Below are 18,741 nucleotides of genomic sequence, written 5' to 3' on the forward strand. Positions count from 1 at the left end.
CCAGCGCCTGAAGGATAGTAGGATGCTTCTGAAATCCGAGAATGACAGCTTGGCCCAAAGGAAAAAGCGAGGAAGGGAAAGCAAATATGCAATGCAGGAAATTTCCAGCAGGTGGCAACAGCTTCCTTTCCATGCTCCCAAACCCATCTGCCCACCAACTGGAAGTGAAAATTCCTGGACTTAAGAGTTATCAACAATGGGGTTTTCTGTTCTCTCGCTTGTCCCCCATTCCCTCTGCAACAGCCCCTCCCCAACTCACTAAGTTCTCAGCCAGCAGCAACACCTCGACAGAAAGCAAGCAAGGACTCCAAATGGGAGCTTAACCAGATCCTTCACGATCACAGAGAGCCAGACACTTGCAAATTCCATCCCAGTCTCAGCAGGGACTGGGGGAATCACGCCTTAGCAATTTTCCCCAGCCAGCATCCCACTGGTTAATACCTGCAGCAGCAGGCAGTGTGACCAAGTGCTGGCTGCAGGAGTGACGGAAAACAGCTTTTTTGGCAAAACAAACGGCGGGACTATTAAGCAGGAGATAATTGTTAGGGGAAATATGACCAGCTCTCACATCTTTTAATATACCTAGCACTTTATCTGTATTGATCTGCTTCTGCTAAGGAGGAGGAAATTCAGAGTTTATCTACCTGTCTGTGCAATCAAGTGTGTTGCTGGACCTACTGGCAAATTACGGGAGTCCCACCAGGATCCTGCCTTTTAGATTCTCATTTCCGCACCCATGGCAAACATGAATAATCAGCAAAGTTAATGAGCACTTGCTCTCCCAGGCGCTGTGCCTGTCCAATATCCTGAAACTGGAGGGGCAAGCAGGCAAAAGAAATCGCCAGCCCTTGTAGGGAGGATGTTCGATATCAGAGACCCAACAGTGCAAATCACTTTGAAGTCAGGGAGAGGGGACATGAATATCTTGAGGCCACAAGTTGACATCAAAGTCAGGAAAACAAAGTGACTGAGCAATTCTAGAAGCTACGTGGACAGCCAATCCTGCTGCCAGCTTGGATAGGGTGCTGTCGAGAGATACTTTACAAATGTACTTACTCATAGAAAGTTGTCCATCCTGTTTCATCACTCTTGGTGGCTAGGAGGCCAGTGTTTCCGTCATAGGTCATGAGGCCAAGCTCCAGATTCTGTGTGGACACGACTTTGAGACCTCCGTTGGTGCCCACTGTGAGGGTGATGATCTGGTTGTCAGGCATGAGCAGGTGGCGGGGCACGCCACTACTGTCCCGACGGATCTTCAGGGAATTCCCGTTATTGTCAGTCAGTTCAGTGACATCGTTGTCAGCACTGTAAGTGAAATTGTACAAGTACTCCCCAGTCACCAGGCTCACAGTGTACTGGTGGATGCCATCGGCGTTGAAAACATACAACTCCTGTTCTCCGGGGGATGCAGCCTCATACTGGTTGAAAGCATTAAGAACGGGCTTGTTTTTGCTGACCGCCCTGATCCGAATATTTCCAAGGTCTGCGATGTAGATGGTACCGTCCGGAGCTACAGCTAAGGACGATGGGGAATTCAAGATGGCGTCGGTCGCATAGGCATCGTCTCCTGAGTAGCAGTTGCAATTGACATCATTTTTGCAGTCACAGTCTGAGGCTGCCCCAGCTAAAAGGCAGATCTCCCCATTGGTTGTGACCTGGCGTAGACGGTTAATCTTCTTCTCATCCGTCTCGGTGATATAGAGGACCCCAGTGTGAGAAATGGCGATGGCACTGGCTGACTCCAGGGCGGAATGAATGGCTAGTTTGCTGAGGGAGTAGTCAATTCCAGGAACCTGGCAGTGCATGGGGCGTCCTGCGATGATACTGACTTGGTGATTCTCGGTGATTCGAAGGATGACGTTGTTCTCGAGAACATACAGGGAGTTGTCCATGGGGTTGACAGCAAGGTCTGTTGGCCACTCCAGGCGAACCTGTGGATGACATGGCATCAAATTAAGGAGCAGCCTCTAACATGCCCAGTGTTTAACAGCAGGGCACGTCTATTGGTTTTATGCAGCTGGGGAAAAAGACTTTTTTACCCACACTATATGAGAAGTGCCCATCACCGAACCACTTGCTCACTGCCCATGTTGAGTGTACACAATGAAGAAGAGGCCATATAACAAACATTTCCTGTGATATCATCTACTGTGCCTAGAGTAGATCACCAGCTCTACCCATGATGCTCTTCTCCATCCCAGATGATTGGACCAAGGTCAGAGTCATCATATACAGTTGTACAGGTAATTCACTGCACAAGGGGCTAATGTAATCCATCACATCCTCTGCTCACCAAGCTATGGGCCTAAGGAGGCTATGTTCATTTCGAGGCAGCACTTTTTTTTTTTTTTAAAGATTTATATATTTATTCACAAGTAGGCAGAGAGGCAGGCAGAGAGAGAGAGGAGGAAGCAGGCTTCCTGCTGAGCAGAGAGCCTGATGCGGGGCTCGATCCCAGGACCCTGGGATCATGACCCGAGCCGAAGGCAGAGGCTTTAACCCACTGAGCCACCCAGGCGCCCCTCGAGGCAGCACTTTTATCTAATACACAAAAGAAGCCACGCTGATTTAAGGTGGCCTGACCCAAGGGCCACCAATGCACAGGCTGGCTAGTGAACTACAACTTGAGAATTTGCTTGAAGAAATGAACTGGGCCTTTTCTGTAAAATTGAAGTGACCATCTCAGTGGCAACTGTCAGTTTGTTGTGCAATTTGAGCTGAAATTAATGAGGTTGACTGAAGGCTGAAAAGGCCCTTTTAGGCAGGGTAAACATGTATTTCAGGATGTTTGAGGATCTACCTAATAAAGTTCAGTTTCTCCTGCTGCACATCTGTATGAGCCTCTCTTCTCTGCCCCCAGAAGAGCCCATACCAAGATAATATCACTTGGGGGATTATTGTAGACAGCTCTGCTCTAGTTTACTACTGCACAAAGTAAAGGTTTATATAGTAAGGATGCAATCATTTCAGATTAACAGGGAAGTTCTGATTGACATATAACACTGTATAGTACATTCTCAAACCTGCAATAATGATGGAAAAGAGAGGTAATTACACAGTAACTCCTACCCTATAATCTGCCATGGCTGGAGTGTGTCACCAGCTCCACTGTCTGAGCAGAAATCACCCCCACCCCCCAACCCACTGCTTTCCTTTTTCTCTTGTGCTCTCTCTCATTCCTATCTGACATTTCTCATTCCATCTTGCTGTCTAGTTCATCTCAAACCTTCTACAAACAAACCTGTAATCTGTATCTGTATTTCTTCCTCCCACTCCACTTTCAACCCAAACAGGCTGCAGGTGAGAACTTCAGGCTAAGAGCCAGGTGTGGCATAGTGATGAGAAATAAGAAAGTCCTACCTGGGCCACATCCATGCTGGAGTCACAGCTCAGTGGCCGGACAGCAGTGAGGTCGTTGGAGCCCAGCAAGGTAGAGATGATTCCGTTCTGGTCAACCTTCCGGATCATGGTGGCATCAACAAAGTACATGAGCCCGTTCTTGTCTACTGCAATACCTGATCAAGACAAACAATGGGAGTGTGTCTCTTGGCAAGGAGTAGGGCTTGTGGGGTAGAGGTGGGGATGCTCTATTGGGCATTACCTTCTAGGACCGGGGACCTTACTGGATGAATGCACAAGCATGAAGGCTTCGAACAGTGGCTCCCAACCTTTAAAGGTAACACCCTTTCTCATGAGCACTGTGTTGAGACCTGCATAATTCCTGGGGTGCTGGCTGTATCACCACCCAACTGAAGAATGAACTTTGGGCTGCAAATGAGCTAAGTCTACAAATAAATGAATGGGGAAATAACTTGGCATCTGCTCTCTTCAGAAAAGAAGTTATTTCCCAAGTTCATTACTTGAAAAATTATGGGTAGTAAATTACTTGAATACTCTTCACAACTAATTACAACAACGAGGTGGAGAAACAGGGATTCTTGCTGTCACAGACTCCCAATTCAAAATATATCCTTCAGGAAACATTCCCAGTTAAGCCTTGACTCTACTCAGTATGCCCTGGGGAGACACCTGTCCTCGTACTCTCCTGGTAAATGCACACAGTGGCTTCTATTTCTTGTGCACCTTCACACTATGGCCCAAGCCCAGGGTTCCTCATCCTTAATCCACACTGCCAGATCCTTTAGTGGTAGCTAAGAATGCTAATAAGAACTGGGCCTTTGAAGGACCAATCAGTCCTTAACCCTAAGTATCCTTGGTCCTTTCCAAACAGAGTTCCTTCAATTCTAGGAACATTCCCTCATCTCCCCGGCCAATCCCAGGTCCTTGGAAATTAATCCCATTCTTAACTGCTACCATTCACTGGACTCTTAAAAAATGTCAGGGGCCCGTGATTAAGACTATGCGCACTACTGTCGAATATGAACATCTGGGAGTGGCTGGAGGCCCTTACTGGGCTCTGTCTCCAGCCTGAACAGTCGCCACTCTGGCTCATGGAGCTAACATTTCCCCCTGACTCTAGTGACTGGCAGCAGTCTGAAATCTCTAGGAGCAGTCCACCCCACTTTCCATTTGTGGTCTATGTGGGTGATGACGTTTACTTCAGATAAACATAATTTTTTTTTTTTTTAAACACCCACACATCAAAGCAAACTATCAGAGTGAGACTACTATAGGGAAGCTATATTTGGGATTGCCTGGGCTTAGTTCACTTCCAGTTAAGAAGCAAGCCAAGGTTGAGACAAGCTTATTCTGGGGGAGGGGCTTTCTTCCTTGGTAGCCTTTACCTCGAGGGCTCATCAGGGTGGCATCCACGGCCTTCCCTCCGTCCCCACAACGGGCTTCATCGAAGGGCAAGCATTGCTCTCCGGTCCCCGCCACCACTTCTGAATTCCCAGCCAGGTCTTTAGCTCCACTCAGAGACTTGACTCGGTAGATTCGCCGACTGTTGGTGTCAGACACGTAGAGAGAGCCGGACACAGGGTCTACCGCCAAATAGTACTTGTGTGCTGGGTTGTTGCTTTGGAAGAAGCACAAAGAGAAGTGAGAAGGGGGCTAAGCCACTGGTCTACGGGACCAAAGAGATGACAAAAATCCTAGCAAGACTTTAGACATTTCTAGCGTCTTTCCACTTTATTGAACTGGAAAGAATCTAACACAACAGCTTAGTGTTCTAACACGTCCTGGCTCTTAGCTACTGCCGTCTGACTGGACCTAAGCTCCTCAGGCTACGCAGAGGGTTCATCGTTTCTCGTAGTGCTAAAATACCACGGTTTCACTTAGCTGGTAGGAAAGATCCCACTCCGGTCCTGCTTTTGTGTTCATGTTTTGTGTGTATCAGCCTTCTTTACTTCCCCCTATGAGTTTGATATGTTTCTCAAGTGAGATTGAGGAACACTTCCATGAGACAAGGTTTTCTTTCTAGTCCACGTTTTCTCAGTGCTTCCAGGATACCAGATCATGAAGACTGGGGCAACCTAGAGTTTTCCTAACTTTGTGATGGGAGGTTCCCAGAGGGATTCCCCAGTCCGCACCTCAGATCTTCTCTACTATTCTTCAGTGTGGATATGAATAAAGTTGGCTTTTTTTTTTTTTTTTGAAGAAATTTGATGTCTTGCTGATACCACACCCAGAATCTGGATTACTGAGGGAGGAGACATAGTTTTCGAATTTGGGTAATAGTGAGGCCACAGGTGTGAACCAAGATCTGCCAAGGCCCTACGCTACACTAGGACAGAAATACCCTTGTGTGTGAGAAATGTAATAGGAAGACACTAAGCCTCAGAGACTTGGACCTCTTCCTCTGCCGCGCATCTAGCTGTTATATATGCTGCAGATCATGACAGACTAAGACACAGGAAACTCTAAACTCAACACTGACACAGCTGGTGACCTGAGGTAAGTCTCTTGGCCGTATTGGGTCCTAGATTGCTGGTTTGGATAATGAAGAAATCAGGTCATTGCTCGTGTCCCTTTTGGCTCAAACCCCTACCGTTTCTGCCCTTTGCAGCGTCTGTCATGTTATGGAGGTACCGACCAGAATAGGAGCTCATGCTATTCCTATACTGTTATTAAATCACTGCCTCTAGGATACCTCTAGTCAATGCCTCTCTGCCCTAGGGTGGTAGATAAGGTTTTGATGCCACATGCTGAAAATGAGCACAGGCCTCTTGTTTTTCAGTTATTTTTCCATTGTAGTTTGGAATTATGGGAAGGAAAGGGATGGGAGAGGTGAAGGCAAGGTGAGGGTGATGATCGTGTTGGATGCATTTGTCTTGTAGACATCAGCTGGTAAATTACTAATTAAAACACCCTTATTTGGGTTCTTCCCCGGTTTAAGGAAGAAAAGAACTATGAAGCTATTTTTAGGAGCAATTTGTGACTCGAGACCATCTTTAATTCCAGCTTCTCCTCAGGTTGCTATTAAGACACATAATTGAACTGGAAGTCAAGGTCTTTCTAAAATTCGAGCCTAGATAACTAGTTTAAAAGAGTAGGCTACCAGGGTTCCTTTTCTTTCCTTCCCTACCTTCCTTCTTCTTCTTCTTCTTCTTCTTTTCTTTTTTTTTTTTTTTTTGGCTATTAAGTCTTTAGAGAATATCCACATATGCAAAACAAATTAGGGCAGAAAGGGAAAATTTCATGCCATTTTTTAATTAGATGCTGTACTTTGTTACTGAATGAATAGTGGCTGGCGTGATCAACAGAAGGATGAGGGCACTGCACATCTGTGCCTATCTATGAGCGAGATAATTAATTCTGGGCTTTCTAGGGAGCCTGATTCAAAGAGGCTTTTCAAAAACTCTGGCAGAAGAGCAGATATGTGAGGATGTGGGGTCAGTCCTTGCTGGGGTCTTATTCTTCCCCATGGTGTCATACCCATCCCAACCAAGATTCTTACAGAGACTCTTGGGTAGATGGACAGCCATGTTTCCATATCTGTGGCTATGGTGAAGGTCAAATGGGGTATGTGAATTTGAATGAAGAGTGTCCTTCCAGGGCACTGTTGATTTTTTTATTTTTTTAAACTTGGTCCAGTTGGGGTACCTATAAACATCCCAGTTTGGGAGTATGGAGGAGAAGGCCAAGGGCTTATATGTATGGCTTTTCCACAGACTTTGATGATCCTGTAAAACCTGACTCCTTTCTATGTCTAATTCTCATGTAACGTCAGGAAGAAGTCCCTTCCCTGTTTCATTTCAAGAAGAAGAAGCATTCCCTTGAGTATTAAAATACATCGTTTTACTTTTCTATCTTCTTCCAAAATAAAAGGTCACTTTTCCTCCATTTCAGTGCAACCTGGGGTCCTGGCATTTTCGTGACTTTGTAATAGAAGTTCCCCAGAGCCATACGCACACATATGTGTGTTGTGTACTATATATGTGAATTTTACCAATATTGTTTTAAATGATAACCTGGAGCAGTTGAATGACAAAGCTATTTAGACAAAAACTACTTGGACTACACCCTTCCTACTACTTAAAAGTGATTTAACTCGATGAAAATTCCCAATGCATCTGACTGTTGGATTCATTCTGACCAGCAGATTGGCAATTAACTTGTTTTTTTTTAAATGACCATATATCCAGGGGAAAAAATCATTAATGAGTTGAAAATGAGTTTTTGACCCGTTTCCAGTTCATTAAAGCTTTTGTGAACCCAGTCCAGCATTTACAAAAGCCAGAAGTTTGCCTCAACTGTTTAGCCCAATTATGGACCGCACTGAGCAGTCGGGATAAAAGTTCGCTGAGGGTTCATTATCTTGCACTAGCATCTCCCGGAAATTCTAATTACTGTCAGCTTATTTGGTTGCTTTTTGACTGCATTTCATAATTGCTAAAGCTTATCATATCCACAACACACAATTAGCACATAAAAAAGTTACTATATTTGGTACATAAAAATACACAACATTACACAAGAAGCACAAAACAAAAAGCAAACACAAGGAAGCAAACGAACCATATCAAATTACACGGGAAAGAGTTCTTGGTCTTACCTATGTTTAAACTCTTTATTTCTTTATAGAAAGAAAACAGAAGGAAAAAGAACAAACAGTTAGCTGAAGAATTGATGATAAAGCAAACACAACATTTTCATTTCTTATATAAAGGGGCCCAAAAAAAGCAGTCTTTTTTTTTTTTTTTTTTTCACCCTTCTAGCTGATAGCTCCTGGCTCAGTCACATGGGGAGCACTCCTGATTTTGGAGTCCTCCTGGCCATTGAAAACTCTAGACAAGAATGCTTGAATTCTCTGACCAGCGATGTGGCTGTCCCATGACATAGGTGGCAACAGGTGAAACAGGTCTTCCGGCTAACGAAAGGATGCCAAATAGGTTACCTCTCGAGTGCCAATACCTACTGATGAGTAATGGCTGCCAGGAGGGCGGGAGTACGATTCTGAAGCCAAATGCAAGCCCAGCTGTAAAGAATGCTGTGACTCATTTGTAATGTCTGTCCTGGGTGTGGGAGGGAGCCTGGTGCCACTTGTGCCATCTATTTGCCATTGGTGCATTACAGGGTAGAGTCCGCACCACCCACGAAGGCCTCTTCCCAAATCCGTCTGCAGTTTGGCAATCATTCTGTTGGACCCTGAGAGTCTTAACCATTTCCTATCCCTGCTCCATGACACCTTCCCTCTCCTTATCTCATTTTGCATGTGTGGGACCCCAAGTATGCATTCTTTCTTACAGATAACACCCATAGGTGAAATTCATGGCTATTAATATCCACTCATAATTGTAGCCAAAGACTCCAGTCACTGTTCCTTCTCTGGGAAAGTGGTAAATGTTTTATTTGTTTGTTTTTGTTTTTAGAACAAAAATACATGCCAATTTCAACAGGAAAGTGGCTAGAGTTAACAGCATTAGGCAAAGAGGAGAGAAGCTAAGGTCTCAATAAAGAGAACTGCTTCTCATTCCTGAGGCTTCTAAGACCACAGTGGAAAGAGTCCTTAACCCCTCTTCCCTTCTGGTTGAGGAACCAGGCTTCAGGGAAGGGACAAAGAGGGTTTAATGTCCTGATTCCTGCTTGGGTGCAGCCCGGGCCTCTGCCAGGGGCCATGATTAGTAGTGGGTTTGCACAAGGATTACATTTTTATATTTTATTCCAACGTGTTAGTTTTCGTTAAAAAAAAAAAAAGTTAATTAAATGATGCTGATAACTCCTGAGCTCTGACTGACATAGTGCAATTTAAGATTCATTCTGCAAAGCCTGGTATGTCAGGATGGCAGCCGGGAATTCTCGCGTCTATTTTATATTGCTTAATGAAAGTGAAATGTTATCTGCCACCAGTGGTAGTCATATTTGGCTCTTAATTATTGCAATATCAATTCCAGTTTTTTAGTCAAGATTTTGTGAAAAGACTGGATGGGATTTGGGTCTGCAGACCTGACCTACTTCTTTCCTGAGAACATCTGCTTTAAGTTGATTAATATAATATCTATGTGGGGGAAAGGAGAAGGGCAGGAGTGGGGAGACCAAGTCACTGAGGGTATAGTGCAAATGATAATATGGATATGAGCTTTGGAGAAAGGCTGAGTCACTGCTATTCCAGCCCAGGGCCATTGGCAGAGTGGGTGCTTAGCAGCCAACAACCTAAAATAGCAGCACTGAGTCAGTCTATGTAGATCAGCACTGGGGCCTTCCTTACAAGGACAGGCCTAAGCTGTGTGTCCATACCTCAATAATGCAAACCCTTTAGGCAGAGCCTTCGAGGGCAAGGTGGTCTTGGATTCAAGAATCAAGATGGCTTAGCTCTGCACACTGTGAGTCTCAGTGAGTCCTCTGGGAGGTCTTCAGGGCTCTCCAAGCACACTCAGTTCATCGTGCAGAGCCCTCATCAGGCTGTCTTGTGATTTATGTGTGTGTTTGTCCTCCTCACTTTGCTGTGAATGGGAGCAAGTAAATATGGATATGGCATACTCATCTCCTTGGTGCTGATTCTCAGTAGCGAGCCCTGGAGAGAGTAAGGACTGGGAAAATGGGTTCTTGAGTGAGAGAAGGAAGAAATGAGGCTGCTTCCCTTAGCGCTGGGCAGACCATGCCTTGGGCTTGTTCCAGTCGCTCATGTTCTGCTCAGAATCACAAAGCTGCAATCAGTTGAGACTATTGCCTCCTTCCTTTCCAACTATCCCTGTGCCATAGAATACGGTGAAACTGGAGTGGCCCCAGTTTTATGTTTGTTTGAATTCTAAGGAAAGGGAAGCTGGTTGGGATAAATTTAGTTTAGATTTGGGGGAGCATGGTTATGTGATTCATATGGAGTTCTTTCTCTGTCTAGTTAGATTATTGCTAGTCATTATGGCATAGGAGTGGCTTTCAGATTGTGCAGATTCATCTAGCATTATTACTGGGAGTGTAATGCCCCATGTCACCAAAAGAGTTGGCTTGGCTTACTCTGAGTGGACCCCTAGCTCATTCCATTGATGTTAATGGCCTCCACAACTTGAAAGACATGGAACCAAGACAAATTCCAACACAAGGCAGGACACAGGTCTGTGTCTCCTTTAACTCAAGCAGTGGGTCTAAACCCCTGGTGTGGACCAAACACTACTCTAGGCATCAAGGGGCAAAGACGCCAGAGGTGCCCTGCTCTACAGAAGCTTACACACTAGCACCCTAAAGACTTACACAGAATATTTCACTATTACCAGGACATCAATGACAAGTTGGCTCATGAGTGTCCACTCAAAGACTACTCAGATTATTCACTGTACAAGGAAACCTGAAGTGCCCAGAAATACTATGAAAGAAGCTTGATCAAGGTTTTCCCAAATTTTAAACTCTAACAATTTTCACGACATCACCAGTAATCAATTGTGAACATGAAACATTTACTAATTTATCAATTATCTGAAACACATTTTGACTATCATTATCCTAGAGGAAAGACAGAATATTGATCTATTCTTTCTATAGATAATGACAGTATAAAACCGTTGTCATATTAAAAGATGATCAAAGAGTATGCAGCCAAAAAGTGTAGGAAAACAAGTATCATGGAAGTGTACTAGTACTTAATGAATAAAAAAATTTAGGTAATTTATCTGGATTTTGTGATGTTTGTACTAATTTTCAGTTTTTCAAAATGTGTAATTTGTTTTGGTTTCTTTTCTGATCCTGAGTAATATTCAGTTTCACTCTGAAATTATGTAAGATTCAGGCTCCATGAAACCTGGACCTGTCTTAGTAAAAGAGCTTTGAAAACAGTGCCAAGAATTGCTCAAAGTTTCATGGGAATATTGTGGTTATTGTTATTCTGGGGAGGGATGCTGTGTTGTATTTTGTTTCATGACCTTGGTGTTTATACTCTGACCAGACAAGGAAAGCATTTCCTTGGTAACTAGAACTCTATATTCCTCCCTAACATTCTATACTGGTATCAAGCAGCGTCTCCTGTTGAAATTCTCAGGCAAAGCTTATCTTTGGTGAAGGATTCTTCCAACCTCTGCTGCCCTTGCCCTCGTTCCTAGGCTCCCACACTTTTGTGACTCTTCCCTCTCCAGCAATAACATGTCTGGACTGGACAATTCCCTTCCCTAAAGCTCTTCCCTGATGCAATGTTGCTGTTGCCCCACTTCAACAGCACTGTCAGAATCTCAGCATGGGGAAGTGTTTAGTTGGGAAGTGGAAGTGATATTTAATATCATAATGTAATTTTGTATTTAGAAAATACCTTTTTTTTTTTTAGAATTTTAAATATCATAGAAAGTGTGAAATTCTTATGTTTTAGCACAAGAGGTCAAGTTGAGAAAAGGCAGAGAGAAACTGTCCCATACCTTATAATTTATTGCCTTACATTGTGATCCAATCCCTAAGAAAATCTCAAGTTGGGGAGGAAGGAAAGATTTTCCTACAACAGAAATTCATTCTAGGATGTCAATGACTTATAAATTTACTCTATAAGCCTTGGGTTTTCCAAGGATCACCTGGAGAGGGTGTAGTTGTAAGAAAGGAAATGGGCTGCTAAGGGTGGATAACGGGTATTTTGGGGATGTTGAAAATGTCTTGAATGCCAATGAACTGAAACATACAAGTGATAACCATTTTACCTAAGAAGGCAGCTCTTTTTAACATTAGAAGTTTTCCAAGTGTGTAGAACTCTGCCCCTGTATGTTTTGGATAGGTAAAGGAAGGAGGAATAGAGAAGGATAGTGAAGGAACCATGGGAACATTTATATACAATTCTGATTCAGAGGCTCAGCTCTGGGGTAGGTAAGTGAGATTGGAAGGGCACCGACTTCTGAAACGAAATCATTCAGCTGCCAACTCACAATGGAGAAAAGACATAAGCAAGACAGTTCTCTTTCCCCTCCTCCCTTCCTCTGCTGGTTACTGTTTTGAAGAGAGAGGGGATTGACAGCCCTTTGTTTTCTGGTATGTAGTGGGAAGAAAAGAAAAATCAAACCAGTGTTCTTGTAAAAGCTTAACTTTTAATCATCTCTGGATACTTGACTGATGAAAGCAAGAATAAGTCCAAAGGTGGTTAAAAAGTTTAAAAACCAAACCAAACCAAACCACACATCTGTTGAGGGAAATCGACAGTTACACTCCCTCTAGCTTGATGTCACCATGTGGGTGAAGTGTGGCTTGCTCTGAGAGGGCCCTTAGCTCCTATCATTAACGTTGTGGCCTCTACAACTTAAGAGACCTGGAATCAGGGAGAAATTCCAACAAAAGGCAGGACACTGATCTGTGTCTCCTTTAACTCAAGCAATGTGTCTTGAGCCCCCGGTGTGGACCAGGCAGTGCCCTAGGTATCAAGGGGCAAAGTGCTAAAGGCATCTGTGCTGTAGAAGTGCAAACACTAGGGCCCTGAAGACTTGCATGGAAATAACTGAAAACCAAGGCAGTAAATAGAGTCAACTTTGGTGGAAAACTAGAGTTGAAGTGACCCAGAGGAAGGTGAGAATTATTTCTGCAAGGGAGGTCAGGCTTTATGGAAGACAGGTCCTTCAAAATGAGCTTTAAAGATGGACACAATGAGTCAGATTAGATAGAGAAAGTATTTAAGTAGAGCGAGTAGCATGAGTAGTTTGGAGCGAGGGATGTAGCGGGCAAGTGCTGGTTTGGCTCTGATCACCTAGAGCCACAACAAAGAAGTAAGGGTAAAATGTGGAGGGTTGGTTACAAATGCCAGATCAAAAAAAAAAAAAAAATGCATCCCTCATGGGAGAGCAGAATGCTACCTTCACCCTCTTCCCTGCCTCCTTCCCTGGCTCTCCACTGCCTACGGGATTCCTGAAGAGAGGACTCTCCTAGGATAAAAAGGGAAATAGACGTCTTGGGAAGAAGACCTAGCTGGGGAGCTCTAGGAAATGTGGTTCATGTGATGATCAGTTTGACAGCTTGAGGATTATCTAGCCTTTTCTATTTATCTCCTTCCTCCTCTCATTGTTCATCTTTTGGTTATTATACCCTCCTAGTCTACCTCATGGCCTCCCCTTGTTTCCATGATGGGTCATTGGTTCTTCTAGAACAGTCAGCCTGAATTGTCTCTCCTTGCCTGATGCCCATCTGTGATCCTCACCTGGGTGTCCTTTGAGCCTGTTTCATCCCCTTCTAGACCTGTAGAGCCCAGCATATGCTTGGCTCACATCATGCTCAGTAAACGCCCACTGGATCACTGAGGCTGTAACCTTCTTGAGGTGGAGTTGGGGTTTTCTCCTCTCTCTCCCTTTATCCTTTAATCCCTCCCTGTGGTCAGCACAGTTGCAGCTCCCAGGAATATTCAGCAACACTTGCTGATCCTCCAATCACTTATCTTTCTCCTAGAAGGGGCCACTAAAAGGCAGGTGCAAACCTGCAACTTCCTCTAAGTCCTTCACATGGTAACTGAGGCTACTTCAGAAGGCACCACCACCTACTCAGTTGCCCAGGTCAAAATCCTAGTCATCACCCTTGATTCTTCTTTTTTTTTCTTTTCTCCATTTCTTGCACCTGATCCATCAACAATTCCCATCACATTTATTTGAAAATATCTGCCAGTTGGAACACTCCCTTATCTCCCCTGCTACCCACCACCATCACCCAAATCCTGGTCAACTGTTACACTTCCCTGTGGCCTTCTGTGCCTCCACACTTGCACCCTACGGTCCATTCATTAACACAATGACCAAAATAATCTTTAAAAAAGGAAAATTAAGTCATGTCTACTCTATTCCACTTCAACATCTAATAGTCGTGCATTGTAATGAGAATATAATTTACACTTGTCAACAAGGTCCATAAGATGCTGAAGCATTGGCCCCCTTCTGACCTTTCTGACCTCCTCAGAGACACTTTCTCCTGACCTCACTACCCTCCAAGCCATATTGGACTTACGTCAGTTTCTTAAATAAACCAGATTATTTGTTTATATTAGGGCTTTTGCACAACTTACTCTCTGCCTGAAATACTTTTTCCCGGATCTTCACATGGCTGACTTCATCATTCAGGTCCCATCTCAAATGTCACATAGTATGAAATGTTTCTCTGACTACTCTGTCTCATATAGCTTCCTTAACTCTCCCAATCCCCACCACAGCCCCTAATTTTTACCCTGTTAGGTTTCCCTTAAAGCATCATTATTATTATTTTTAATTTGTCCACATGATTTGAAGTTCCCTATCAGACCACAAATACAACAACTAGGGCTTTGCTTGTTCCCAACCATCCTCTCCTCCCTTGGCAGATAGTCTTGATACATATTATACATTCACCAAGAATTTTATCCCTTATTTATAGACTTCATTTCTCCCTCTAGTTACAGATCTAGGTTTGAGAGCCTGGAGTCAACTTTCCCAGGAAGAGAGTTTACAAGAACTTTTGCCCATCACAGAGGAGTCTGGACTTCATATGCAGTAGCAAGCAATGACCAGGAGGAATCTACCAGGTGTGGCCAGAAGTTACCTAGCAAGACCTATGCAGCAATTCTAAGTCATATCCTAGTGAATGTGCAAAGAACCAGAGAATTTATAGAAAGGTAGTGCAGAGAGACACTCGATATAAACATGTGAATTAGTCAATGAACATTCGTGGTTCTCAAACCCTGATGTACCTCACCAGCTTCTACAGAGCTTGTCAAGGATAAAAGATGCCTTGGCTCTTCTCTAAACTTACTCAATCAGTGCTTCTGGGGTGGGCTCCAGCAATCTGTAGTTTTAAGAAGCATCACTTCTGAAACCACTAAAGCAGACCCACATCTTGAAGTCCTGGTTCTTTCGCTGGTATGTGTCAGATTCTTGTGTGGAGGTTTTACAAAACACAGCTACTCAGGTCCCATCTCAAGCACCATGACCTAAAGCTTTCACCCTTGTTTTTACATCAGGGGTTAAAAATTGTATCAAATACGTGGGTAGTGTTTCATAGATTCAAAAAGCAATTTCCCAACCCTTATTTGATTCTGCACCTAGGTTTCAAAGCTCAGCCCATTATGTGGAATATATATCCTCTGGAGAATTCCCAATGTCATCATTTACCCAGTGAAGCTCTGTAGCAATGGGAGCAAAAGAGCAAAGGAAGGTTTTCTTTGTGGCCACTTACCGTAACTCCAAAATGCTGGTCACGTTTCGAGAGGGAAAGATGCGCCGGATGTAATTGAAATCTCCAACGAAGAGGCTCCCATCAACTCCAACAGCTAGAGCTACTGGGGCCAGCAGCTTGTTGCCTTCAGCAAGGCCATTGCAACTGGGACAGGAAATGCTTCGGCGGCGGCCATTGCCCATGATGCTGGTGATGATGGCAGGCTGCTGTGTCAGGAACTGGTTCTCCCCAGTGCCCTTGTGTAGGATTCCTGGGGGAAAGGAATTGGGGGTGGTTACTGTAGCCTTCCCAGGAGGATACTTCTATCGGCTTACGGAAGGCAAGGGGCAGTGTTAGAGAGAAGAGAAACAGTAGGAAACTTTGACCTGTGAGGAACTCCTTTATTACCTCATGATGCTGAGAGGGCTGTAATGGGGCACTGACCCCTAAGGTTAAGATATCATTTGCAGGGGTAACTGAAGAAGAATTGTGAGGTACACTAAGGCAGATGATTGGGGAAATACAGCCCAACATTCTTTGACAGTTAAAAGGAGAAGGTGGAATGGTGTGTGGGGTGGCTCAGTCAGTTAAGCATCTTAGGCTTTGTTTTGGCTCGGGTCGTGATCTCAGGGTTGTGAGATTGAGCCCCACGTTGGGCTCTCCACTCAGTGCAAAGTTTGCTTGAGATTCTCTTTCTTTCCCTCTCCCTCTGCTTGCATGTGCTCTCTCTCTCAAATAAATAAATCCTAAAATAACTAAAAGGAGAAGGTGGAAAAACCTATGAGCATTTTGGACATTTGATGAAAAATGCTGAGTGAAGAGGACAGTCTACCACTTGAATGTCAAGGCTGCAGAGAAGGTTCTGGAGGAGCTGTATTTGGGAAAGAAAATGAGCCCACGTACCACTTTTAACGTTGAGAATGTGATGCTTGTCCAGAGACCAGCCACCGAGGTTGGAAGGGTCCAGCTCGAATCCTTGAAGGAGGGCAGTCCTTTTCTCCCACAGAATTAGACTGGGGCAGGTCTCATACTCAAACCCAACGGACACTGAAAGATACAAGTGGGTGGGGCAGAGTGGAGAAAAGAGTTTCCTTGATTACTCCCGAGCTTTCCAGCTGGAATGAGAAACACATGTTCATGGTAATTCGGATTCCTTTCCAGAAACTCACTCAAGGAGGCGGGTTGATTGCTTTTCTCCTTGTGATTCCACACAATATTAAATTCAGATTTCAAGCTGAACTCAGCCTTGAAACTTTATACAGTAGTACTCTGTGGGGATAGAAAGACTTTTCCAATGAACAGCTGGCTTTCAAAAATGACCCTAGTGACGTAGAAGGAGAAGCATCATTTAAAAATGAAATATAACTCTCCTTTAGAGATGGACAGGAGACTGTTTCTCTCAGGCTGCTGTTCACGGCATGCATTTATTACACTCGATGTTATTTATTTTCACTCACGAGGAGGAAGGCCTATGGAAGCAGAGTGCCTCATTTATAAGGAGACTCTGGAGGCAACAGCTTGTGTAAGTTAAGGCTCTTTATATGATCACTTAGGATTCCAGAGAGTGCCAGGCGAGGCAGGCACGGGGACAAAGCCTGCCAATTATGTGACAATTCAGTGGGGAACAGCATCCAAAGACTAAAAATCCCGCATTTGCCACATGGACAAATGGGAGAGGGATGTGGGAGATGAAGAACTTCAGTTCTAACTCGGTTCCTGCTCACACTTCTCGTGGCTCTGTTTTCCCCACGTGTAACACGGAGCAAGTGAAGCCTCAGTTTCTCCGAGAGATGTGGTAAGGATAAGTGAGACAAAATGCCAAGATGCCACACATTTTTAAATGCAGCATTGCTTCAGAAATACGAGGCATTGTTATTACTTGTATACCTACTACATTACATTCTTAACTATCTGTGCCACCTTTGGGGATTTTCCACGGCTTCTTTTAGATCCTGAAGTATAGGAGCATTGATATGAATGGAAGATACGTTTTATTAAACAACAACAACAACAACAACCCACATATATTTCCTAACTTGTCCTCTGAAAATTCTAAGAAACAACAATCAACCCAGAAGCAAAGAGAATTGCTAGTGTCTGGCTTGTGGCCTTGAAATATTGTTTCTCATTAAAAGGAAATCAGGCAGGGCTCCTTGACGAAATGGCTGGAGCAAGAAACGTGGAGGATGAGACTAGGCCATTTTATTATACCAGATAGCAAGGAAGAAATAAAAATCTACTAGAGTTATGTCAAAAGAATCTGGGAGTCAGTCTGAAGAGTGCCCCACTGACCAAAAATGGGACAATTCGACCATTAGTAGGGACAATAACTTCACTGGGTTGAAACATATTAGATACATTTCATTCTATGAGTTCATAACGATACTAGAAAATTAATTTGCTACCATTAGAGGATATTAGAGGACCAATTTATCATACTGAAAATAGTAAATAAAGGGAAACAATTGAGCATTTGTCTCTTCTTTCTTATTTGAACTACACCTCACATAACCAAGTAGCTAATGAGAAAATATCTCTCTATAAAAGTATTCCCACTAATAAATGGAAAAGCAATGACAAAATTAAAATATGACTTTGCAATTCCTAATGACCTAATGGATCTAGGCAATGAGCATCAATGGCCACCAAAATCACAGAAGGAAAAACAAAAAGACCTTAGATGCCTCCTGGTGGAAGATGACAGTACCATCTATCCAGCTGTCCTACTTAACAAAAAGATCAGAAAATAAGAAACCTGGGAATAAATTTAACCAAAGAGGTGAAGGACCTATATGCTGAAAACTACAAGACGTTGATGGAAGAAATCGAAGAAGACACAAATAAATGGAAAGATATTCCGTGCTCATGGATTAGAATGATGACCATCATTAAGATGTCCACACTACCCAAAACAATCTATGGACTCAATGCAATCGTTAACAAAATTCCAATGGCACAGCACCGAAACACAAAAATGAACAACAATCTTAAAATGCGTACGAAACTGCAAAAGACCCCAAGTAGTCAAAGCAATTAAAATGCATACGAAACTGCAAAAGACCCCAAGTAGTCAAAGCAATCTTTGGAAGGAACAAAGCTAGAAGCATTACACACCCTGATTTGGAACTATATTACAAAGCTATTGTAGTCAAAACAGTATGGGATGGGCATAAAAACAGATACACAGATCAGTAGAACGAAATAGATGGTCCAGAAATAAACCCACACATATATGGTCAATTAATTTATAACAAAGGAGGCAAGAATATACCATGAGGA

The 18,741-nt window shown here is 43.6% G+C and overlaps 1 protein-coding gene across 1 annotated transcript in view; it reads right to left on the bottom strand.

Annotated features, from left to right (window-relative positions):
• The window catches only part of TENM2 (teneurin transmembrane protein 2), a 1,113,787-nt gene that overhangs the window by 55,510 nt on the left and 1,039,536 nt on the right, over positions 1–18,741 (bottom strand). The window contains exons 20-24 of the mRNA XM_080804500.1: positions 16,366–16,509; positions 15,484–15,733; positions 4,746–4,978; positions 3,361–3,515; positions 1,057–1,931 (exon numbers count right to left, since the gene is read on the bottom strand). Of these exons, the coding sequence (XP_080660626.1) occupies positions 1,057–1,931; positions 3,361–3,515; positions 4,746–4,978; positions 15,484–15,733; positions 16,366–16,509 (1,657 nt within the window). The remainder of the gene's footprint in view (positions 1–1,056; positions 1,932–3,360; positions 3,516–4,745; positions 4,979–15,483; positions 15,734–16,365; positions 16,510–18,741) is intronic.

Source organism: Martes martes, assembly GCF_963455335.1.
Source record: "Martes martes genome assembly, chromosome: 5".
In the NCBI taxonomy this organism is placed as follows: domain Eukaryota; kingdom Metazoa; phylum Chordata; class Mammalia; order Carnivora; family Mustelidae; genus Martes; species Martes martes.